We start from the raw sequence: 25681 nt of genomic DNA on the forward strand, positions 1-25681 counted from the left end.
ACTCCAGTACTAATACTGCTGCCTGAGTTACTCCAGTACTAATACTGCTGCCTGAGTTACTCCAGTACTAATACTGCTGCCTGAGTTACTCCAGTACTAATACTGCTGCCTGAGTTACTCCAGCACTAATACTGCTGCCTGAGTTAGTTACTCCAGTACTAATACTGCTGCCTGAGTTAGTTACTCCAGTACTAATACTGCTGCCTGAGTTACTCCAGTACTAATACTGCTGCCTGAGTTACTCCAGTACTAATTCTGCTGCCTGAGTTACTCCAGTACTAATACTGCTGCCTGAGTTACTCCAGTACTAATACTGCTGCCTGAGTTACTCCAGTACTGATACCGCTGCCTGAGTTACTCCAGTACTAATACCGCTGCCTGAGTTACTCCAGTACTAATACCGCTGCCTGAGTTAGTTACTCCAGTACTAATACTGCTGCCTGAGTTACTCCAGTACTAATACTGCTGCCTGAGTTACTCCAGTATTAATACTCCTGCCTGAGTTACTCCAGTACTAATACTGCTGCCTGAGTTAGTTACTCCAGTACTAATACTGCTGCCTGAGTTAGTTACTCCAGTACTAATACTGCTGCCTGAGTTAGTTACTCCAGTACTAATACTGCTGCCTGAGTTAGGTACTCCATACTAATACTGCTGCCTGAGTTAGTTACTCCAGTACTAATACTGCTGCCTGAGTTAGTTACTCCAGTACTAATACTGCTGCCTGAGTTAGTTACTCCAGTATTAATACTGCTGCCTGAGTTAGTTACTCCAGTACTAATACTGCTGCCTGGGTTAGTTACTCCAGTATTAATACCGCTGCCTGAGTTAGTTACTCCAGTACTAATACTGCTGCCTGAGTTAGTTACTCCAGTGCTAATACTGCTGCCTGAGCTAGTTACTCCAGTACTAATACTGCTGCCTGAGCTAGTTACTCCAGTACTAATACTGCTGCCTGAGTTAGCTACTCCAGTACTAATACTGCTGCCTGAGCTAGTTACTCCAGTACTAATACTGCTGCCTGAGTTAGTTACTCCAGTACTAATACTGCTGCCTGAGCTAGTTACTCCAGTACTAATACTGCTGCCTGAGTTAGTTACTCCAGTACTAATACTGCTGCCTGAGCTAGTTACTCCAGTACTAATACTGCTGCATGAGCTAGTTACTCCAGTACTAATACTGCTGCCTGAGCTAGTACTCCAGTACTAATACTGCTGCCTGAGTCTAGTTACTCCAGTACTAATACTGCTGCCTGAGTTAGTTACTCCAGTACTAATACTGCTGCCTGAGCTAGTTACTCCAGTACTAATACTGCTGCCTGAGCTAGTTACTCCAGTACTAATACTGCTGCCTGAGCTAGTTACTCCAGTGCTAATACTGCTGCCTGAGTTAGTTACTCCAGTACTAATACTGCTGCCTGAGTTAGTTACTCCAGTACTAATACTGCTAGCCCTGAGCTAGTTACTCAGACTGAGTAGCTACTCAGTACGAATCTGCTGCCTGAGCTAGTTACTCCAGTACTATATACTGCTGCCCTGAGGCTAGTTACTCCAGTACTAATACTGCTGCCTGAGCTAGTTACTCCAGTACTAATACTGCTGCCTGAGCTAGTACTCCAGTACTAATCTGCTGCCTGAGCTAGTTACTCCAGTACTAATACTGCTGCCTGAGCTAGTTACTCCAGTACTATACTGCTGGCCTGAGCTAGTTACTCCAGTACTAATACTGCTGCCTGAGCTATTACTCCAGTACTAATACTGCTGCCTGAGCTAGTTACTCCAGTACTAATACTGCTGCCTGAGCTAGTTACTCAGTACTAATACTGCTGCCTGAGTTAGTTGCTCCAGTACTAATACTGCTGCCTGAGCTAGTTACTCCAGTACTAATACTGCTGCCTGAGCTAGTTACTCTAGTACTAATACTGCTGCCTGAGTTAGTTGCTCCAGTACTAATACTGCTGCCTGAGTTAGTTACTCCAGTACTAATACTGCTGCCTGAGTTAGTTACTCCAGTACTAATACTGCTGCCTGAGCTAGTTACTCCAGTACTAATACTGCTGCCTGAGCTAGTTACTCTAGTACTAATACTGCTGCCTGAGTTAGTTGCTCCAGTACTAATACTGCTGCCTGAGTTAGTTACTCCAGTACTAATACTGCTGCCTGAGTTAGTTGCTCCAGTACTAATACTGCTGCCTGAGCTAGTTACTCCAGTACTAATACTGCTGCCTGAGCTAGTTACTCCAGTACTAATACTGCTGCCTGAGCTAGTTACTCCAGTACTAATACTGCTGCCTGAGCTAGTTACTCCAGTACTAATACTGCTGCCTGAGCTAGTTACTCTAGTACTAATACTGCTGCCTGAGCTAGTTACTCCAGTACTAATACTGCTGCCTGAGCCAGTTACTCCAGTACTAATACTGCTGCCTGAGTTAGTTACTCCAGTACTAATACTGCTGCCTGAGCTAGTTACTCCAGTACTAATACTGCTGCCTGAGTTAGTTGCTCCAGTACTAATACTGCTGCCTGAGTTAGTTACTCCTAGTACTAATACTGCTGCCTGAGCTAGTTACTCCAGTACTAATACTGCTGCCTGAGCTAGTTACTCCAGTACTAATACTGCTGCCTGAGTTAGTTACTCCAGTACTAATACTGCTGCCTGAGCTAGTTACTCCAGTACTAATACTGCTGCCTGAGCTAGTTACTCCAGTACTAATACTGCTGCCTGAGTTCTCTGGGCTTTGTCCACCACTTTGCACCTGTCCATGACGCGCATTCGCCCGCGCCGGAAGTGAGGTCAGCGGCGGCGCCGGGCGAGGGAGGGAGGGAAGGCAAGATGGCGGCGCTGCAGGGCTTTCCCGTCTCCGTCTCTTACGGTCACAGCGGTGCCGTGGACACGCCGGCCGGCCCGCAGCCCCCGCCCCAGCCCCAGCAGCCGCTCCAGCCCCAGCCCCAGCCCCCTCCCCCGCCGGCCCATCCACAGCCGCCAGCGCCCGCCGACCGCAGCAAGGAGGAGGTGACAGGTGAGAGCGGAGCGGACGCCATCTCTACCCCCCCCCCCCTCCTCCTCCTCCTCCTCTCTCTGCCTTCCCTTGGGGCTGGAGCCCGGCTGGAGGGGGAGACGAGGAGGGAGGGAGGAGAATCGAGGGGAGGGGAAAGGAGGAGGATGAGGATGGAGGGGGGGGGGTGGAGAAACATAGAAAATAGGTGCAGGAGTAGGCCATTCGGCCCTTCGAGCCGGCGTCGCCATTCAATATGATCATGGCTGATCATCCAACTCATTATCCCATCCCTGCCTTCTCTCCATACCCCCTGATCCCTTTAGCCACAAGGGCCACATCTAACTCCCTCTTAAATATAGCCAATGAACTGGCCTCAACTACCTTCTGTGGCAGAGAATTCCAGAGATTCACCACTCTCTGTGTGAAAAATGTTTTTATCATCTTGGTCCTAAAGGATTTCCCCTTTATCCTTAAACTGTGACCCCTTGTTCTGGACTTCCCCAACATCGGAAACAATCTTCCTGCATCTAGCCTGTCCAACCCCTTAAGAATTTTGTACGTTTCTATAAGATCCCCCCTCAATCTTCTAAATTCTAGCGAGTACAAGCCGAGTCTATCCAGTCTTTCTTCATATGAAAGTCCAGACATCCCAGGAATCAGTCTGGTGAACCTTCTCTGTACTCCCTCTATGGCAAGAATGTCTTTCCTCAGATTAGGAGATTAGGAAGTGGGGGAGGGAGGGCCTGGGGTGAGGAGAAAAGGGAATGGAGAATCTAGGGGAGGGGAAAGGAGGAGAGAAGGCCAGAGGAGACGGGGAGGGAGGAAGATGCAGGGGGAGGGGTGGAGAGATGAGGATGGAGGGATCTGGGGCAAGAAGGGAAGGTCATAAGTGATAGGAACAATTAGGCCATTCGGCCCGTCAAGTATACTCTGCCATTCAATCGTGGCTGATCTCATCTCCCTCCTAAACCCGTTCTCCTGCCTACTCCCCATAACCTTTGACACCCCTACTAATCAAGAATCTATCTATCTCTGCCGTTAATATATCCGCTGACAGCCTTTTATAGCCTTCTGTGGCAAAGAATGGGGGAGGAGAATCGTGCGGAGGAGGTAGGAGGGAAATGGGGGATGTGAATCCAGGGGAAGGGTAAGGGAGATGAGGGAGAGATCGAGGGGAGGGGAAGACGAGAATGGAGGGGAAGGGGGAGATGAGGATGGGGGGTGGTGGAGAGATGCGGTGGGTGGGGCAAAGCCAGCAAGTCAGACGCGTCTCTGGGGGACATAGATGACATTTCGGGTCGGGACCGTCTACTGTCTGAAGAAGACGCCCACTGCCTGACCCGCTGAGTTACTCCAGGACTTTGTGTATTACTCAAGATTCCAGCATTTGCAGTTTTTTGACACTTGCCCTCTCATGTTTAGATCCTGTCTCTCTTGTTCAGATCCGTGCTTGGTGTTTCTCGTTCAGATCCTTGATCTTGGTGTGTCTCTCTCTTGTTCAGATCCTTGCTTTTACCACTGAGACATTAGCTGTTTATCAATTCCTGTTATAGTGTTTGTGACTGGCCATTACTCTGCATATTGGCCATGACTCTTCGGGTTTGTGTGACCGATGAATGCCATGAAGATGTTGTTGTGTTAATTGTAAAGCAAACGGAACTAGATTCTGTTTGAATTCTGCCAGAAGAAGTAGCTGAGGTAGGTACTATAACAACATTTAAAATACACTTGGACAGGTACATGGATAAGGAAGGTTTAGAGGGATATAGGCCAATGGTGCACATGGTGGTAGAGGACAAGGGTTTGGGAATTGGAGACAATTCCATCAATCTCCTGATTTATGCCTTGTAGATGGTGGAAAGGCCTAAATGTCATGAATTGAGTCTTGTGTCTCATAATAACTAGTCTCTTGGAGGCAGGTCCAGGTGAGTTTCTGCTCAATGTCGACCACCAGGATATTGATTGTGTGGAATTCAGCAATGGCAGATGTGTGTTGCTTGGTGCTGCTTTGCATGAAAGAAGGCCCAGGACAGAAAGGTCGGTTTCGGAATGGGAGGAGGTGTTGAAGTGCTGAGCCACCGGGAGATCAGGTTGGTTAATGCGGAGGTGTTTGTCGAAACGATCGCCAAGCCTACGCTTGGTCTCACCGATGTAGATCAGCTGACATCTAGAGTAGCGGATGCAATAGATGAGGTTGGAGGAAATGCAGGTGAAACTCTGTCGCACCTGGAACGACTGTTTGGGTCCTTGCATGGAGTCGAGGGGGGAGGTAAAGCGTCAAGTGTAGCATCTCTTGCGGTTGCAAGGGAAAGTGCCCGGGGAGGGGGTGGTGGGGGAGGGAAGGGAAGAATTCTCTTCATCTCTTCAGTTTGTCTTCCTGGTGTTCCCTGCTAACTCTCTGAACCAAGGTTGTTCCGCTTGGTTGACAGTATTGGCAGAGTGAAGAATGTGTTGAGCCACAAGGTTACAGATTGGTTAAGTACATTTCTTCTGCTGGGCAACAGCACCTTGTGGATACTCAGGTTTGAGCTTCAGATCTGTAAGAGATGATCCAATTCAGCAAAACACAAAGTGCTGGAGGAACCCGGTGGGTCAGGCAGCATCTACAGAGGGATTGTGTGTTCCGAGTGGGGACCCTTCTTCAGACTTGTCGTCTGTCCATTCCCTTCCCAGATACTGCCTGACCTGACGTGTTCCTCCAGCACATTGTGTTTTGCTCAAGGTTCTAGCATCTGCGGTTTCTTGTATGATCTAATTTAGCACGTTTGAGTACTACACAACATGATGGAGGATGCCCTCATTGTGAAGACGGTTGTTGTTTCCACAAGGATTGTGCTTTGCCGTACTATCATGTACAAATACATCTGCTACAGATAAATTCATGAGATGAGGTCAAATAGGTTGATCCCTCATGTTCACTCTCTGCGAGCAGACTAGTCCTGCAGCCATGTTCTTCAACTCAGGCAGCCTCATGTTTGGTCAGTGTCACCAAGCACATTTAGTGATGGAGCTCGAGGTCTGACATCCAGAGTAAATTCTGTTTCCTTACTGATTTCAGTGCCTCTTCCAAATGTTGTTCATTGTGGAGGAGCATTGAGTGATTCATCAGCTGTGGGAGGAGGGTTATAAGGAAAATGTTTCTTTGCTTCAAGTTTGTCCTGATACTGTGGATTCAGTTGATGTTCAGGATTCCATTGGCTATTCCCTTCTGCAGGTAGATGTGCCCTGCAGTGCGACAGGATATACCAAGGGATTGTAATGCAGGAATCTGGCACACTGTCAGGTGTGACACTTTGAATCACTTGTGAGCCAGACCCATTAAGGACAGCAGACTTTCTCTCCTGAAGGACATTAGTGAACCAGATCAAAGCCAAGATGGTGATAATTACTGAGACTAATCATTGTTGCTTTTAAATGTGATATTTGTTATAAATACTGCCTTGTGACTGATGATCCCAAAAAAAAAAAAGTCAGCAAATCTTGTCCTCGTAAGATTGGCCAGGCAGTTAAGCAGCTTTGCTTTTGTGGAATATAAGACACAAAAGTGCCACAGTAAGTCATGGTTTTCTGAGAGCAGATTGCTTGTGTTGAATTAAGCTGTTACTGAATGAAGATGAGGGAGGAGGTGAGGGCAAACATTGTCTCTTTCAGAATCTGGTGGCAATGGTGCTGACGCAGTGCTATGCTGGGGTCGTTCAATCTCTCGCCTTCTCAGTCAAGGGTAAATAATTCAGCATATGGTCTCACAAAACAGACATGCAATGACTGAATTAGCCATTGGACGTATTGAGTGTAACAAGTGTACTTTTTGAAACTGATAAGTTTCACAAGCTGATTACTTATTTGCAGTCTTTACAAAACAGCAATTAGTGATAACTTCCATTTTGTGCGTCTGGTTCTGGAATGGTTACCAACAGCAAAAGCTTTTCACTGTACCTCACTACACGTGACACTGAACTGGTTCGTCGGATTCGACTATTGTCCTCTAAGGAAATATTAGGCCATTTCGACCCATATTTTTGCTCGAGCCATCTAGAAGAATGAGAATGATCGTACAGAAACACAAAGTTCCGAGGGGGCTTGTGGAAGTAAACTGTAAGGATGTTTCCCCACGTTGGAGAAGTTAGGTTGCATAGTCTCACGATAAAGGGTGGAAGTCAAGGTTCGGATTTGCCACTATTTTATTGATTGGCAAATTGGCCTTGAGAGGATAAATAGCCGACTCCTGCCCTTTCTTATGTTCAGATGTTCTTGACAGTGGCTCCAGGTCCACTTGTTAAATGGAGTGAGCAAATACTCCTGACTAATATATCATTGAAGAAAGATGGTATTAAGTCTTGAGTAGTTTGTTTTGTTTTGAATGCAATTTTTCACCGACCAGCTCTTTTTGTTGGCAATCTTTGATCAGCAAAGCACAGGCAGGGAAAACAGAGTTGAACCTGTGTCTGTTTTTGCCAAGCATCTCTACACATTTTGGCAGGTTAGCCATGTCCAAATTTAGGTTTCCTAGCCCCGTACATTATAATAAACAGCACAAGTAGTCTCTATGGTCTCTCAAGCTTGCTCTATCATTCAGTAAGATCAAAGCTAGAATCAAAATTAGAGTCATAGAGTCATACAGAATGGAAACTTGGGCCCAACATGCCTATGCCAACTAAAATGCCCCTTCAATGCTAGTCCCACCTGTCTGCATTAGGCCCATATCCCTCTACACATTTCCTATCCATGCATCTGTCCAATTGTCTTTTAAATTTTATAGTACCCAGCCCAACTACCTCCTCTGGCAGCTCGGTCCATATACTCACCACCCTCTGCATGACAAAAATTGACCCGGGTTCCTATTAAATCTTTCCCCTCTTACCTTAAACCTGTGATCTCTGGCTAGCCTGATCACTGGCTTCAGCCCCACTTCTCCCTACTTTCCTTGTCCTTCATTTCTCCTCTAGTTTAACAATGGCCATGAATGTTTTTAATAGCCACGGTAAATGTATTAATAGCCAATATTTTTAGTATGTGAACTCTCCTCGGTTGAGAATATTCCCATAGTTTATTTGCTCGTCTAATTTGTTGTATCATATCAATATTTCAAAGACGTTTCCTCAACTACGGCCTGATAATGGCAAAAAAACTCATACTCAAATTTTGGAAAAAAGCATCCACCCCAACGCTTAAAATGTGGATTACAAGCATGTCTGAGACGTTACATCTTGAAGATATGAGATTCGTCTTAGCAGGAAAATCAGAGCAATTTTTAAAGACATGGTCTCCTTTTATTGATTCATTACAAGTATAGTATGGTGCAACACAACTCTGGAAATAAACCGACTCACGAACTGGGTGATGGGTGTGGTGAGATATGAAGCAGGTATATCCACACATGGGGCCCTTTTAAAAAAAAATATTTTTCTCTATTTTCTCTTTCTTTTTAAAAAATTATTTTATGGGTTTTTGTCTTTAATTTTCTCCAGGCTATCACTTGTTCACCCCTGGACTACACACCTGGTAGTCTAGGGGTTTACATATCACTATTTCCTTCACTCTTTCTTTCTCTCACTCTTTCTCTCTTGGTCTATCTTTCTTGTTAAATTTAAAATAGAAGTTGTACACAAAATGTATTTTGTCATATGCCGTGGTTTATACAACTGTACACGGCTTCTAATAAAAATACAAATTAAAAAAAAAAATAATAATAATAATAATTTGTTATATCATCTGGTAATCGTCTGTACACGGTGATTGGGCAGAATACCAGGGGACTGGGCTCATGATCCTGAAGCAAGGGGAAGAATGGGATTTGTATTTCAATCAATTAGACTAGACATCCAGCATCAATAATAGTTGTTAAGTGTTAGATTGTTGTAGTAGTCTATTGTGTTCAGTAATATCCTTTAGAGAGGGATATTGTGTATGTTTGCCTGGTCTGATCAATATGACACGCTGCAGTAAGAGCTGCTGAGGGAAATGAACTGGCAAATAACTCCATTCAAAGGACAGTAGAGGATGGGCAGTAAATGCGAATCACGGCACCCATGATTAAATTTAAAAGACCTAGCATAATCTCACCCTGGCCACACACTCTTCTCCTCTCTCCCATCAGGCAAGAGGTACAGAAATTTGTGAACGCACACCTGCAGATTCAGGCCAGTTCATTTCCAACTGTTATCAGGCAACGGAACCGTCCCCTCACCAACTAGAAAGCAGTCCTGAACTCCCACCTATCTCATTGGAGACTGAACTATCTTTAATTTGACTTTACTGGACTTTATCTTGTACTAAACGTTGTACCCTTTATCCTGCACACTGTGGACAGCTTGATTGTAATCATGTGGTGTTTTCACTGGCTGGATAGCACACAATGAAAAAGCTTTTCACTGTCCTTTGGTACATGTGACAATAATAAATTAAGCTAAACTTAAATCTCTGGATTTAAACTGTTCTATATTATATGAATTATTGCAATTCAAATCCCAAGTCCCTCTTGCTGCTCCCTTCCTTCTGAAGTTCTTGAAATATTTGATTAAAATTAATTGCACTAAACATCAGAGGATTCAGAATCCATAAACCCTGTGTAATCCGATTGCTGTTTCACAGGGCTGCAATGGGGCAGGCATTTATACTGTTTCACAGGGCTGCAATGGGGCAGGCATTTATGCTGCTTCACAGGGCTGCAATGGGGCAGGCATTTATGCTGTTTCACAGGGCTGCAATGGGGCAGGCATTTATACTGTTTCACAGGGCTGCAATGGGGCAGGCATTTATGCTGCTTCTCCCAGTACGTGTGGGAAAAATTCCCAATGTCAACCTGCTGGCATCTGCAAAGCAGCATCTTGAGTCACAAAGCATTCCGTCATGGATGCTGTCATTACTGTCCTTTGGGAATAAGAGCTTCCAATACAAACAGGATCTCGGGGGACTGCCAAAGGTGATGATGCTTCCTAGTTGAAATTCCTGACTCCCCAGTGAGATGTTGTAAACCACATTCTGTTTGGATTACTTATCTAAAACAAAAGCAACCAGATGGTCTTTTGGAAGGTAGACACAAAATGCTGGAGTAACTCAGCATCTCTGGAGAGAAGGAATGGGTGACGTTTTGGGTCGAGACACTTCTTCAGGCTTTTGGCTTTTTGGCTTCTCTTTCCAAGTGATTCCAAATATCAGATAAAATCTTCACAAGGTTTTCAATTTATTTGAGAATGTGAAATGGAAAAGAACAACAAATGTTTTTTAAATCTTTCGCAGCTTGGTTGTTAAAAATTGAATATGAAAGAACCAGAATATGGCTATGCGGCTACAGTGCAGATAAAGTGCAGATAAAAAACCAGGGAGATTGGAAGATCAGAAATTCATCAATGGCGTTTGAGAGGTCCAGTCAAGTGACTTGTAAAACACTGGGGAAGAAGCTGTTCTTGAATCTGGTGGTACATGATTTGAAGGTTTTATATCTTCTGCCAGATGAGAAAGGGGAGAAGAGAGAATTACTAGCGTGCGAGTAGTTCTTGATCAGGTTGGCATCTTTTCTGGGGCAATGTACAGGTGGCAGGGAGTTAACAAGGGAGAGGCTGGTTTGTGTGATGGACTGGGTTGCATTCACAAATCTCAGCCATTTCTTGCTGCCTTGGACAGGATAAATGCCTGGAATTCTCTATCCCAGACATTGTTGGAGGATAGACCATTGAGGGTGTTTGAAGAGGATCTTCAAGTAATCAGGGAAATTGAGGGATTTGAAGAACTGGCACAGAAGAGAAAATTAAGCCAGGGTCTGATCACCCATTATCATATTGAATGATGGGATAGACTTGATAGGTGGTAGAGTGGCCTACTCTGCTCCTATTTTACGTTTGTTTGAAGCTTTCTACTATGAATATTAATTGGAAATGCAGAAAAACATAATTAGAATTTTGCTTTTTCAAGCAGGTCACAATTGCAGAGCACTTTTTAAATTTAGTTTTAGTTTAGAGATACAGCGTGGGAACAGGCCCTTTGGCCCACTGAGTCAGTGCCGATCAGCAATCCCCATACACGTGACACTATCCAACACACTAGAGACAATTTACAATCTTTGCTGATGCCAACTAACCAACGTCCTTAGAATGTGGGCGGAAACCAGAGCTCCCCGGGAAACCCCACGTGGTCACGGGGAGAACGTGCAAACTCTGTACAGACAGCACCCCTAGTCAGGATCGAACCTGGGTCCTTGGTGCTGTAAGGCAGTAACACTGCTGCTGCGCCACTGCATAGCTCTATAAGTTTTGAAGGGGGCACCAGTATTTAGACCGGGGACCTCTTGATCTGCAGTCAAATGCAGCACCCCACCACTGAACTGTACCCCCCCCCCCCCCCCCCCCCCCCCCGCCTTCCGAGGTATTGAATTGATGAATTCAAACTGCATATCCAAATGTGAAATTTGTCATCTTTCCAATTGTTTCACAGAAGCCGAGAAGTTGAGTAAAATGAACTCTTTGCTGGAGAAGCTGCATACAAAATATAGTCAAACATCAAGGCCCTGGTCCGAAACGGCAAAACTTGTTCGACAAGCTATGGTAAGGAATGGAGCAGATGAAACGAGAATCAATAAGATGCTTTGGGAGTTAGATCAGAGCTTGCAAAACATTTGGTAGCCTCATGGTCTGGAATGTACATCACTCTATGCAAATAAAGCCAGAGGGCCAGCCTTGGTTGGTGACGAGTGCAGAAAGGCATGCCTCTGATTTATTAGTTGCCAGCCTCATCAAGCTGCAATGCACGGCTAAATGTGTGCTCAGCAGCAGAAATGGCATGCAGTAGAGGGGCCAAATAATATCTCAACCTGACCTCAGTATTACCTATATCGAGAGCTTGGACAAACTCAAGGCTGAGGGGTGACCTGCTAGAAGTATATAAAATGATTGAGGCATGGATAGGGTAGACAATCAGAATCATTTTCCCAGGGTGGAAATGCCAAAAACCAGAGGGCTTAACTTTAAGGTGAAAGGGGCCAGGTTTAAAGGAGATGTGCGGGGCAAGTTTTTTTACACGGGGCGTGGTGTGTGCCTGGAAAGCTTTGCCAGGGATGATGGTGGTGGCTGATTCAATAGTGTCATTAAAGGGGCTTTCAGATAGATAAATGAATATGGAGGGACATGGATCACACGCAGTCAGAGGAGTATTCTTTACCTTGGCATCATGTTTGCCATGCACATTGTGGGCTGAAGGGGCTGTTTCTGTGCTGTACTGTTGTGTGTTAACCAATGAATCAAATGAAGCTCTGCAGTCTGATCACAGTGAGTTGTAAATGATGGATAGTTTAGCAGCCAGTTAACAGGAGGTGGAGTCTCCAGGACATACCCATCCTTAATAATGGCAGCATGCAAGTGCCAAATATAATGCTGACCCATTCGCAGCTATATTAACTCATTGATCTGTTGAAGTAAAGTATTAAACAACATCTTAGTGGCAGATGTTTTGATAATTACTGGTGTAGTGTTAAAAATGGTAAATAAACTTTTATCTTGTACACATATTCTTGTGAGCTCTCATTCTAATTACTGTTTTGTCCTACTGTTATGAAGGAGAAACGTAATATAATGAACACAGGGGGCCACCAGCATCTTATTGCGTGTTTGGAGACCCTGCAAAAAGCACTTAAAGGTTAGTGAAACTCGTTATAGGTTGACATGAATAACTGGTGTACAACTATTTATTTTATACATATGTGTGTGATTTCTATAGAGACTTGCACATTAGGTCCATTAGTTCTGCCCCATTTCACAAATCGTGTATGCGTGGCTGTATGATCACCTTCATGTAATCTAATGAAAGGTTGCATGCAGATTTTTTAATGATCTTGTTTGACGACTTAAAAGGAATTTCAGAATCAATGGTTTCCATCTGAAAACAGTGTATAAACCTTGGCAGATTTATTATGTGTGTCGCACAGTGACAGAGGTTACTACCTTACAGCATCAGATATCCAGGTTCGGTCCTGACCTCTGGTGCTGTCTGTGTGGAGTTTTGCATGTTCTCCCTGTGACAACGTGGGTTTTGTCCAAGTGCTCTGTTTCCTCCCATATCCCAAAGATGTGTGGGTTTGTTGGTCAACTGGCCTCTGTAAAAATTGTGGATGAGGAAATGGGATAACAAACAAGTAGCGTGAACAGGTGAATGATGGTCGCCGTGTACTCGGTTGGCCAAGGGCCTGTTTCCATGCTGTATCTCTAAATTAATCTAATAATAAACCTAACAATAAATTGTGGTCGCTCTCTCTTGCAAGCAGAGTTAATATCTACTAAATATAGAAACACCAGACTTGAAGCATTCTTGTCTGTCACTCATCGCTATGTTGCCTGCAAGGTCACAGAGGGAGGAATGTTATTTTTTAATATGCTACATAACGTGGCAGAGTGATACAGCTAATAGAGCTGTTCCTCATGGAGTCAGAGATCCCAGTTCAATCCCGACATCAATGGATGTCCGTGTGGAGATTGCACACTCTACCTGTGACCATGTGAATATTTGGGTGCTTCCAGTTCCTCCCATATCCTAACCACCTACATATTGGTAGGTTAATTGGCTATTGTAAATTGCTCCTAGTGTAATATAATCTGGGCGTGTTGTTGAGATTGTGTGAAGGACAAATGATGGGTTAACCTCGGTGAGACTAAGCGTAGGCTTGGCGATCAGTTTCGCCGAACACCTCCGCTCGGTCCGCATTAACCAACCTGATCTCCCTGTGGCTCAGCACGTCAACTCCCCCTCTCATTCCGAATCTGTCCTTTCTGTCCTGGGCCTCCTCCATTGCAGGGTGAGCACCACCGGAAACTGGAGGAGCAGCACCTCATATTCCGCTTGGGCAGTCTGCATCCCAGTGGCCTGAACATTGCCTTCTCCAATTTCCGGTAGCCCTTGCTGTCTCCTCCCTTTCTCAGCTCTCCCTCAGCCCTCTGGCTCCTCCTCTTCCTTTCTTCTACCCTACCCCCCCCCCCCCCCCCCTCCCCATCCTGCTTCAGTCTGAAGAAGGGTTTTGGCCCGAAATGTTGCCTATTTCCATAGATGCTGCTGCACCCGCTGGGTTTCTCTAGCATTTTTGTCGTACCATGGGTTAATATGGGATGAGTGTAAATAGATCATAGATGGTCACGCAGACTCCATGGGCCATGCTTCTGTGCATGATCTCTTTATCACTCTGACTCTATTGCGATGCATAACCTTCAAGGCTTGCTCTTAAAAATATATTGAATGCGCGTGGCTTTTTAATTTTAAGCCAGGAGATATGATTAAGTTTTCATGTGCATGTATATTAGACGGGTTCAGGCTATTTTTAAGGGTGTGACATTTTTACACATACGAGAATTATTGAACCAAAATATCTGTATTTGTCAGTTCGGACCAAAATCCAACCCAAGTTTATTTAAAACATTTTACTAGTAGAAATCTCTCAAATCAAGAGCCTTCCCTAAATACATAGTTGTGCACTGTTATCCCCTTAGCTAACTCATTGGCAAATCTATTTCCAGTTAATCCAGTTTAAAAACCATGTTTATAAATTCTCTCCTCCCGCTGCCAGCTCCCCCTGGCCTGACTGAAATATTTATGCTTCTAATTCTGCCATTCTCCCCCTCTTGCTCGACGTCTATGGTAACACTCTCCAGTCACTTGGCTTTGTTGTCTGGTATTTAGCCCTTTTCCCTACATTAGAAAGTCGTATTTAAATCTAAAGATAGACACAAAGTGCTGGAGTAACTCAACAGATCAGGCAGCATCTACGGAGAAAAGGAAGAGGTGATGTATTGGGTCGGCGTCCTTCTTGAGACCAGCTTCAATGTCCACCGCCATTGACCCAGGGCTCCATCGCGTCCAGGAGGAGCAGCACCAATCTCCACTGGTAACCCATATATTTACGCCAGAGATGCTGCATTACCCACTGAGATACTCCAGCATTTTGTGCCTATCTTTGGCTTAAACCAGCATCTGCAGTTCCTTTTTATGACAGCTTCCCTAAGTCCATCTATGCACACAAGCTAAAATGCCTCTGGCGTGGTGTTAGGTCTATCTATGTTGGAGAGATGCAAGAAATGCAGGTGGTAAAATCCTGAGCAAAACACAAAGTGCTGGATGAACTCAACCAGTCAGGCAGCATCTGGGGACGAAATGGAATCAAAACATCCTCTGTCCATTCCTTTCTCAGTTGCTGTCTGACCCACTGAGTTTCTCCAGCACTTTGTGTTTTCCACCATCTCTATAGTAATTTGGTTTTTTGCTTTAAAGTTATCCCATAAATTCTTGCTACATCTGAAATATTCCCTAAATCTTCTCACTAGTGCTAACTCACTGTTTTTTCAGTAATGTCTTTGCCAGCAATGACAGACCGTCTGGAGTCGATTGCCAGACAGAACAGGTAAGAGCTTTGAAAATCAAATAGTTTTAAATAGTTTTGGTGTCATATTTCCGCCTCTGATAAGTAAAAGGACAATAATCTCCATGCGTTGCCAGGGCCTCGCCAAAAGGGAGAGGTTGGGCTGGCTTGGACTTTATTCCTTGGAATGCAGGATGATGAGGGGTGATTTATAGAGGTATACAAGATCATGGGGAAATAGATAAGATAGATGCACGTGTCTTTTACCTCGAGTTGGGGAATCGAGAACCAGAGGGCATGTGTTTAAGGTGAGAGTGGAAAGATTTAATGGGATCCTGAGGAGCATCTTTTTCACTCAGAAGGTCATAGTGGAAGGAACAAGCTGCCAGAGGAGGTATTTGAGGCAGGTACTATAATAACATTTGACAGACATTTGCACAGCGACAATGATATAAAAGGTTTAGAGTTATATGGGCCAAATGTGAGCTGGTGTAGTTAGTTATCTTGCCTTGGGAAAATTGGACTCTTTGACTCTTTATGGGTAGCTAATTCTAAGCATTTTTTTTTTCTCTCTACCAGCCTTGGTTCACACTTGAGTCCTTCGGGTACTGAATGCTACATCACGTCAGACATGTTCTATGTAGAGGTGCTGCTGGATCCATCGGGGCAAGTCTGTGATGTCAAGGTGGCACACCATGGAGAAAATCCTGTGGTAGGACTTGTGTTATGATGCTATTGAGAATTAAGTACAATTTTAATGTTACCTAATGATTTTAACCCCAATTAGATTTCTTGTTTCACAAGAGATGTGGTTGCTTAGCCAATTAATAATGATGGGCAAAGATGGGCACCAAGTGTTGGAGTAACGCAGTGGGCCAAGCAGCATCTCTGAAGAAGAAGCATCCTTTTTCTCCAGAGAGGCCACCAGACCCGCTGAGTTACTCCAGCACTTTGTGCCCATCGTTGGTATAAACCAGCATCTGCAATTCTTTGTTTCTACTCATAACTATGGGTATCAGTCTAAGAATGGAGAGGTGAGATGGTTGATTGGTACAACATAGGATGCGCTACCAGAAATGGAAATTAGTTTTCATTGCAGAATTTTTAGAATATGTTGCTTGGATTGGAGAATTTCAGTTATAAGGAGGTACTGGACAGGCTGGGTTTGTTTTCCCAGGGGAGACTTGACAGAGCTATGTGGAATTATGAGGGAGATAGATAAGGTAGATAGTAAGATTCTTCAATGTAGGTGTCTAAAACAAGATGACGGGTTTACGGTGAGAGGTACAAGGTTTAGAGGGGATCTGAGGGGGAATTTTTTTCCACAATGGTTGGAATCTGGAATGGGCTTCCTGAGGAGGTGGTGGAGACAGAAGCAGAAAGAATTTCACTGTTCCTCGGTACACGTGACACTTGCACCATTTAAGGAAACATGTAGACAAGCACGCGAAATGGCAAGACATAGGAAACTAAAGACCTAATGCAGGAAATTAAGATTAGTACAGTGTAACAATCAGTGCAGATGTTGTCGGCCAATGGGTCTGTTTCTATGCTGTCTGGTGGACAGCCAGAGCCGTAACCTATCCTTCACTATGTTCCATGGATTTGTTTACCTCGGCATTGGACAACACCAACAGTGCAATGTGTAGGAAGGAACTGCAGATGCTGGTTTACAGCAAAGACGGAAACAAAATGCTGGAGTAACTCAGCGGGACAGGCAGCATCTCTGGAGAGAAGGAATGGGTGACATTTCGGGTCGAGACCTCTCTTCAGACTTTTGTGTCTAAAAACTGCAATAACCCTTTCAGCTGTTCTGAACAGTGCCTGGAAGCAAGAAGATTGGCAGTGCATAACTGCATCTCAAATAGTCTTTCAAATCTAAGAACTTTCTTTGGTACTACAACTATAGATTATTAACGGCAAAGTCCTGTATTTGAATGTGGTTTGTCGAGCACTGTTTTAAAGAAAGAAAGTTGAAGTAATATTACAGTTAAACTTTCAAATGTCTAAATACGTAAACCATTCATGTTCTTTTTCCCCACAGAGCTGTCAGGAGCTGGTGCAGTATCTGAGGTATGTCATTTTTAACACGGCACCAAACAAATATAGCAGTCACACCTTGAGAGTAATTTAAAGTGTTTTGATGTGAGGTGGAAGCCAGTTTGGTGTTAACTGCATGAAACTAGTTGTTAATTAGTGAGAGGTTGACTCAAGAAATGCAATTTCTGCTTTAAAAAAATCAGATTAGGTAATGAGAAGAGAGCGTTTCTTTCCTGCTTCTGTGATATGATTTTGTGATTAGTTTCTCAGCTTCATGAAGCTGCAACAAGAAATAATTTAGTTGTTGCGTTCCTCGTGCATTTGGCAATTCAACACTCTTTACTTGACCAAAACAAAAGACACAAAGTGACACAAAGTGCTGAATCCACAAAGTGGGTCAGGCAGCATCTCTGGATAACATGTAAAGCTGATGTTTCGGATTGGGACCCTCATGGCCGGTTCTCACGGTGCGACCTGACGCAAGATGTCACCAGAGTGAAGTGGTCGTGGTCCAGCACGAGTTCCGTACGATATAACGGGGGGTAGATAAAGAGTTCCCACGGTACTCGGCAATTCTGTCATTTGTGCGAGTGACTTGTCCGTCTCCCGATCTTTCCCGTTAATCGTGAATGAACATCGTGGACTGTAGTGTAGTTAATCACGTGGCACAAATGATGTCACTTTTTTTCACACACTATATAAATATCCTCCGTTCGTAGAATTGGCTCATTTGCAGACATGCCTATACAAAGTTGGTTCGAGTACAGGCTGGTTGTTATTTTCATTGACGTGCTGTATGCATTAGCGCAACATGTGCATCGAAAACGCTTGCGTGAAGGCAGAAGGGTGAGATTAATTAAAAAGAGAATTAAGAGGAAGTCTCACTGGGTTAAGCCCATGTTTCAACGGAGACCTCAATTTGGACAATATGAGCAACTGCTTAATGTGCTGTGCGAAGAGGATAAAAGTGCATTCAAAAACTTTGTCAGAATTTCACCCGAGCTCTTTAATGAGTTAAACAATAATTTGGGACCTCTGCTGAAGAAGACTGACACTGTAATGAGAAAGGCACTGGAACCAGGGTTGCACATAGCAATCACCCTCCGCTACTTGGCGTCAGGCGATTCTTATAAAAGTCTATCTTACAACTTTCTTATCGACTGCTGAGGCTATTGGGGAGGCAACAGCTACTGGGGAGGCAATCTCAAATCCACCTTGATCACCCTCTCCCTGCTCCAAGGAGCCCACAGGCAGTGGTATCTCTGGCATCTCCTCTTGCCTCTCCACCTGTCTCTCTTGCTGAGTCTCCTCCTCATTTACCTGCATGGCTAAAAACTTTCTGACTTTCTTGACGCTTTTCTGAGAGGCATCTCTGCAAGTCTTACTGTGAAAAAGATTCTCAAACAATGACAATTAGGTGGGACGTCCTCGATGGACACATGGTCCATTGGCGATATTGAGACCACCTTTTTTACTCACCTTATGTCCCCTCTGTCAAGCTTCCGGGTTTACCGTTCGCAGGAGTTCCCACGGTACCCGCAAGAGTCATTACGGATATCGCACGGATATCGCACTGGCATCTGCGTTCATACAATGTTGCAACGCTCACCAAAAAGTGCTCAAGTCACTCTTGGAGAAATTCAAAAATGTTTGAATTTTCTCCCGACCGTACAAAGTTACACGACTACCTGCCGTTAGCGCCACGGAGGTCCTCGGTGGTCCACGAATGCCGTACTGTTATCGCAGGAGGTTCCCACGATGTTAAACTCTTGTTAAGTCTTGCGTCAGGTCGCACCGTGAGAAAGCCCTTTAACTGTGTGTATTTTCTTTGAGTAAACCAGCATTATTAGTTCCTTGTTTCTACTCTCGACTCTGGACTCCAAAGATTAGAGGGTATAGCCTTAAGATGAGAGGGGCAGAGTTTAAACTAGAAAAAAAATGATAGGGCAAGTTATTTTCTAAATGAGGAGGAGCTGCGTTGTAATGCAACGCAAAGGGATCTAGGGGTAGTAGTACATGAATCACTAAAAGTTAGTATGCGGGTGCAGCAAGCAATCAGGAAGGCCAATGGAGTTTTGGCCTTTATTGCTAGGGGGATTGAGTATAAAAACACGGAGGTCTTGCTGCAGCTGTACACAGTATTAGTGAGACCACATTTGGAATACTGTGTACAGTTCTGGGGTCCATACTTAAGAAAGGATGTACTAGCCCTGGAGGCAGTGCAGCGAAGGTTTACAAGATTAATTCCTGCAATGAGGGGATTGACATATGAGGAAAGGTTAAGTAGGCTGGAACTCTACTCTTTGGAGTTTAGAAGAATGAGAGGCGATCTCATTGAAACATATAAGATCGTGAGGGGCCTTGATCGGGTGGATGCACCGAGGATGTTCCCAATGATCGGGGAAACTAGAACTAGGGGACATAGTTGCAGAATAAGGGGGGGCTCTTTTAAAACTGAGATGAGGAAGAACTTCTTCACCCAGAGGGTGGTTAATTTATGGAATTCACTGCCCCAGGGAGCAGTGGAAGCAGAAACGTTAAATATATTTAAGTCTAAAATAGATGGTTTTTTAGCTGCCAAGGGGATAAGGGGCTACGGGGAGAGGGCAGGGATATGGACCTAGGTATGGTTAGTATAGTAAGACCTGAGTGATCTCCTGGACAAGTGTCGATCGCCTGGATTGGGGTCGGAGAGGAATTTCCCGGATTTTTTTCCCGAATTGGACCTGGGTTTTTATCCGTTTTTTTGCCTCCCCCAGGAGATCACGCGGTTCTTGGGGTGGAGAGGGGTGATAGCGGTATAAAGGGGAGGGTAGTGTCTTGTGTTCTGTGTCTTGTGTCTACTGTTTGTGGGTAAGTGTGTCTGTTTAGTGTTCAGCCATGAGCGAATGGCGGTGCAGGCTCAACGGACCTGGTGGTCTACTCTCGCACCTACTTTCTATGTTTCTATGTTTCTATGTGCGGGGCAAGTCTTTTTGTTATACAATGGCAGATGCCTGGAATGTGCTGCCAGATGATGTGGTGAAGGCAGAAACGATAAGGCCGTTAAGAGGCTTTAAGATAGGCACAGGGATATACAGGGAATGGAGGCATGATATAGATCACGTGCAGGTTTGACTTTGTATTGTGCGGCACAGGTATAGTGCATGGAAGGTATTTTTCCTGTACTACACTGTTCTATTTTTTTGTATTGGAGATACTGCCCAAGCAGTCTGGAAGGTGGCTGCACTTCCTTTTTCCCCAAAGGACCATCGACATCTGTGGCTGTTATGGTGAAGCCAGCTAGTGCCATGTCTAATAGACCCCTTAGTTGGATCCTCAGCTGCTAGAGAAGGCTCACCATCTGAATTATTTTCTCTTCCACACTGTGGCCTCGACCTTCCTAATTTGTACATTGACTGGATCAGCTCAGGCAAAGCACACAAACAAGCTTTACACTGTACGCATGATCAGAAGAATTGGAATCAGAATCAAGTATGTTTTGCAACATACGAGGAATTTCATTGGCCAGGTTAGTCATACAATTAAAAGCAACAGATCACTCAAAAACACATTTTAACATGAACATCCACCACAGTGACTCCTACACATTCCTCACTGTGATGGAAGGCGAAATAAAGTTCAAGTCCTTTCCCTTAGTTCTTCTTTGGTCATGGGCCTCGAGCCCCCGTTGACGGGACGATCTTGACTCCCGTAGCCGGAGGCATTTCGGGCCCTCCGTGTTGAGGCGATCCGCTCCCGCATTGGGGGGGATGTTAACTCCCCCGCGCTGGACGATCGAACCTCGCGTCGGGGCTATTCGAACCTTCTGCGGCGGTGGAGCTCCCGACTAGCCTCTCCCGAAGACTGCGAGCTCTTGATGATAAGGTCCGCGCTGGGAGCGATCCCAGGCAAGGGATCAGCTCCGATGTTAAGTCCGTGCCCTGCAGTGGGGCTCCAGCTCCAGAGCCCGGAGAATGTGATCCGAAAATTAATCACATCTCCGGGAAGGTAGGAACCTGAAAAAGTTTCCCCCGATCCCCTACCCCTCCCCCACATCAAACAAACTGAAGAACATTCAAACAAACTTTTAACACACTAAAAAATAACAAAGAGAATGGAAATACGAACAGACTGCCGGCAGGGCAGCCATCTCCCCGGCATGATATTAATAATAATAATAAACTAAACTAAATTTTGATGACTTAGTCCTAATTCCATCACTCCTTGCTATCGTTCAATTCTAGAATAATTGGAAAAAACTATGAGCATGCTTTTACAGATTGAAGGCCTTTATTTTCATGCTTTTATTTGACTTTGCATTGCATTCTTGGTTTCTTTGCAGAGAGAAGAATTTTCTCGAGTTCTCAAAACACCTTAAAGGCCTTGTCAACCTATACAAACTTCCCGGAGACAAGTAAGGACCTAAATAATAATTTCATTTTGCATCTTGGTTCATTTACAAAAGAATTACAGACACACAAGTCTTTCAACGTGAAACCATAATCTCATGTTGCGTGAGTTTAGTGCTGAAATCTGGGTTAAAATATTCCAAGTATGATCGAGTTGACAAGCAGTGATGCATGGGGGTTATGTCGTCACTCTAGGAATGCCATTGGATCAGGTCGCTGTCATACCCCTGAGAACAGTTCTGAGGTGTGCTACAAGAAGACTTTATTCTTTCTTCTGGGGTGTAATGTTGGGTGGGGGCTTGTGTAGGTTTCGTGTTTTATTACCATTTCAGTCCCAAGTAATTTGCATCCTAGAAACCTGATGTGTTTAAATTGAGAAGATGAAGATGACAAGGTCTTGGTATGTTAAGAAGCTTTTTGATAGGTACATGGGGAACAGAAGGAAATGGACTGCGTGCAGGCAGATGAGATTATCTTGGCATCATGTTTGGCATAGACATTGCAGGCCGAAGGATCTGTTCCTGTGCTGTTATGCTCTATGTATCATCCAAATATTTTTAGTACTTCTTCAGCAGTAAACTTGGTGATGTAAGAGGTATCCAAGGAATAAATCTCATTGAAATCCTGAGCAATATGTAGTTGTTTTGCACTTCCATTCAAAGTACATTGCAAGTATATATATTTAAAATTACAATAGTCCCATAATAAAATGTATTTGACTTCCAAATAATAATTTGTGCTATATTTAACCATCCATACCTGGATAAAGTACCTTCAGAACATCCCAACCTGATGTTTCAGTTATGTTCAATTATTTCCCTTTACTCCTTTCCTCCTCTCACCTTTGTTTGTATTGTTAGCTGCATTTAGATGGCCACATTTCCTATGTATGCGTGTATATTGAGTCTAGACAGAATCCCATCATTTCTCATACAAATGAAATGGCATGGGAATTACTAGGGCAAACAGTCCTAATGACTTCTGCTGTGGGATTTTCATTAACATCATATAATGTTATGGAAATTTGTTATTTTGGGGGGTTTTTTGGGTATGAGAATCGCAGTATTTACACCGGTGTGGTTGAGCCATGATTGTAATCCATCTGGCCTTCAATTAAGTTTTTTTTCCTAGGTGATCAATTTATGTTGGGAGCAGATTGTAGTGGAAATAAAGCTTTTTGAATATGATTTGCGTTTTGAAGAATTCAGAAATAACCTAGTGTTTGAGTTGAGACGAAGCTTAAGCTAAGTGTATTCCCACGGAATCTAAGATTAGTTGTTGAAGCAGCACGCACAGGAATACAAGGTCAGCTTCACTACATGCAGTATAACATATGGGAATAGTCAAGCACGATGTAAGGAAAACTGCAGAGAAGAGCAGTACAAAAACTATGTACAGAAGAAGGGAGAACATAAACAAATAAAAAGATTAATCTGCTTTTCTGAGCAACAATACACATTCCGTTCGGATCCGCCCACCACAAATATCTATTGTCCTGACTCTGGAAACTTTCAAGCAAGAGTGCCAACATGAATATTGGGAATGTGGTTATTCAAGGGTCTATTTGTTGTCAATTTTCTCCAACAGTAAGCTGAAAACTAAAATGTACCTGGCTCTGCAGTCCCTCGAGCTTGATCTTTCAAAGATGGCACACATGTTCAGGTAAATATAATATTCTTTGGCTGGATGTAACTTTTCAGATTACTTTACAATGTGTAAAACTATAGTCAGTTAATATGTGATGGATCACTGTAAATCAAAGTAAGTGCAATTGCTTTTCACCAGGTGAGAGAAACATAGGTGAATTTGACTTGGAACACACTCACATCCTGAAACCTTCAGACAGGAAAGGGAGACTCCTGACTGATGTTTTCAGCTTACGTCTATTATTGTCATGTGTATCAAGATACAGTGAAAAGCTTTGTTTTGCATGCTGCCCAATCAAATCTGAAAATACTGCAAATATTCCAAAGATGTGCGGGTTTGTAGGTTAGTGGCCCTCTGTAAATTGATAAAATGGCATTGACTCGGTGGGCCGAATGGCCTATTTCGATGCTGTATCTCTAAAACTAAAACTAAACAATTTTCCCACATTGTTTATTTTAATCCAATCATAAAGTCATTTCCTTGTTTTTTTCAGATTAGCAACAAATGCAAGTAACCTTGATACAATACTCCAAGGAAATGTTGGCTATCTTACACCGAGGAGTGGTGGTATGTCTTTGTTTCAGTATTTGATGTTATTTCTGGCAAAGGGGCTTGCATACGTAAGCGGTGCTGACATCTTTTTGTATCGAGTCTCTGGAAAATCATGGGCTTTTGTAACTTTGGAACCATAGAATTCCTCGTATGTTGCAAAACATACTTGGCAAATAAAGTACTATTCTGATTCTGATTCTGAGATATACTCAGTGAAGATATTTAGCAATATTTAAAATTTTAGTTCAATCTCATCATTACTGCATGTTAATCAATCCAGTAATACCACTGATAAAAGAGAGACACAAAATGCTGGAGTAAGTCAGCGGGACAGGCAGCATCTCTGGAGAGAAGGAATGGGTGACGTTTCGGGTCGTGACCCTTCTTCAGACTTCTTTTAGCCTATGGCGTGCACAGCCTAAAGTTGTGGGTCAACTTGTTCTATTTGTTTGTGCACATCGGGTAGATTGCATTAGTTGAAACAGGGTGGATCACGTGAAGGTTGCAATCTCCCACCCCTTCTTCAGACGGGGAGAGGGTGGTAACACCACTGTATCTGTTAGAAAGGAGTTTTGCCAGTCACCTTTGGAGGTACTGCTGGATAAAATTTATGAATGGGATTTGTTTCACATTGCTATCACAGCATTCGCTGCATTTTGTTGGAGAAATTTTTCTACTATTAACAGAGCCACAAATCTTGCCGAGATTCAAACTCACAGGAGGACACTGGTGACAACAGACTCTGCCTCTATTTACTCCTCCTGGAAACTGGTGCATGGTGTTGCGATATCTGCAGTATCGCGTACAAGTCTCCATTCTTTACTTTAACTTAATCACTGAAAGTTTCAACCCCCCCCCCCTAAAACAGGTGAAAGAAACATCTCAAAATGAAAATGTTCTCTTTCATCTTTCTGACTGGTGTAATTCTAATAGTTTTTATGCTTGAAGCAGTTTGTTTATTGAAAGGTTGAAGTTAATATCTTGCCTGATTTTACAGGACACTTAATGAACCTGAAGTACTATGTCTCTCCGTACGACGTGTTTGAAGATGTAAATGGCGCTCCTCTGAACCTGAATGAGAACGGTAGGTCCTAGGATCATTTTAGATGAATCATAGAGTCGTACAGCACGGAAACAGGCCATTCGGCCCAACTTAACCGTGCCGGACCAAGCTACCCCATCTGCCCACGTTTGACCCATATCCCTCTAAACTCTTCCTGTCTGTGCACCCGTCCAAATGTCTTTTAAATGTTGTTATAAAGTAAAATCAGTAATTGTTAAATGGATGGAGATGGGTCACCAAGTTAATTTTGGATGAAGTCCATTCGTCGTCCATTTCTAATACATATGTACATTAAGGAGCCTCTGTTTTTTTGTGAGGCTGCAGCACAAATGTTTTTCCATCATGATTTAATTTTGAATCAAAATATTCAGCTGCCAAAGATGAAGCCTGATTTGCACTATCTATTTTGAATTGTGCATGATTTGAATTTTCTCACTCTTGTATCCATGCAGAAACCAGCTGTGAATAGCATCGTGTGCTTGGGCTGTTGTAATAGAATTCACAACCATACAGTCTAATGTAACCATCAACTGTATTTTATTTGCTGGCTTGGACAAAGCTCTCAATTTACATTGCAATTGGAACTCGATTTTGTATCATAAAAACACGGATCAGGAGAAGCCCGTTCAAAGCCTGGAATCCGTTACATGGAAGCAGCT

The 25681-nt window shown here is 43.8% G+C and overlaps 1 protein-coding gene across 1 annotated transcript in view; it reads left to right on the forward strand.

The window, feature by feature from the left end:
• The first annotated feature begins 2823 nt into the window (after nucleotides 1–2823).
• med1 (mediator complex subunit 1) overlaps nucleotides 2824–25681 on the forward strand; it is a 41067-nt gene continuing 18209 nt past the window's right edge. The window contains exons 1-10 of the mRNA XM_033034855.1: nucleotides 2824–3019; nucleotides 11429–11538; nucleotides 12547–12625; nucleotides 15317–15371; nucleotides 15909–16041; nucleotides 17374–17402; nucleotides 21694–21765; nucleotides 23348–23422; nucleotides 23901–23974; nucleotides 24957–25043. Of these exons, the coding sequence (XP_032890746.1) occupies nucleotides 2833–3019; nucleotides 11429–11538; nucleotides 12547–12625; nucleotides 15317–15371; nucleotides 15909–16041; nucleotides 17374–17402; nucleotides 21694–21765; nucleotides 23348–23422; nucleotides 23901–23974; nucleotides 24957–25043 (901 nt within the window). The 5' untranslated portion in view covers nucleotides 2824–2832. The remainder of the gene's footprint in view (nucleotides 3020–11428; nucleotides 11539–12546; nucleotides 12626–15316; nucleotides 15372–15908; nucleotides 16042–17373; nucleotides 17403–21693; nucleotides 21766–23347; nucleotides 23423–23900; nucleotides 23975–24956; nucleotides 25044–25681) is intronic.

Source organism: Amblyraja radiata, chromosome 16 (assembly GCF_010909765.2).
Source record: "Amblyraja radiata isolate CabotCenter1 chromosome 16, sAmbRad1.1.pri, whole genome shotgun sequence".
Lineage (NCBI taxonomy): Eukaryota > Metazoa > Chordata > Chondrichthyes > Rajiformes > Rajidae > Amblyraja > Amblyraja radiata.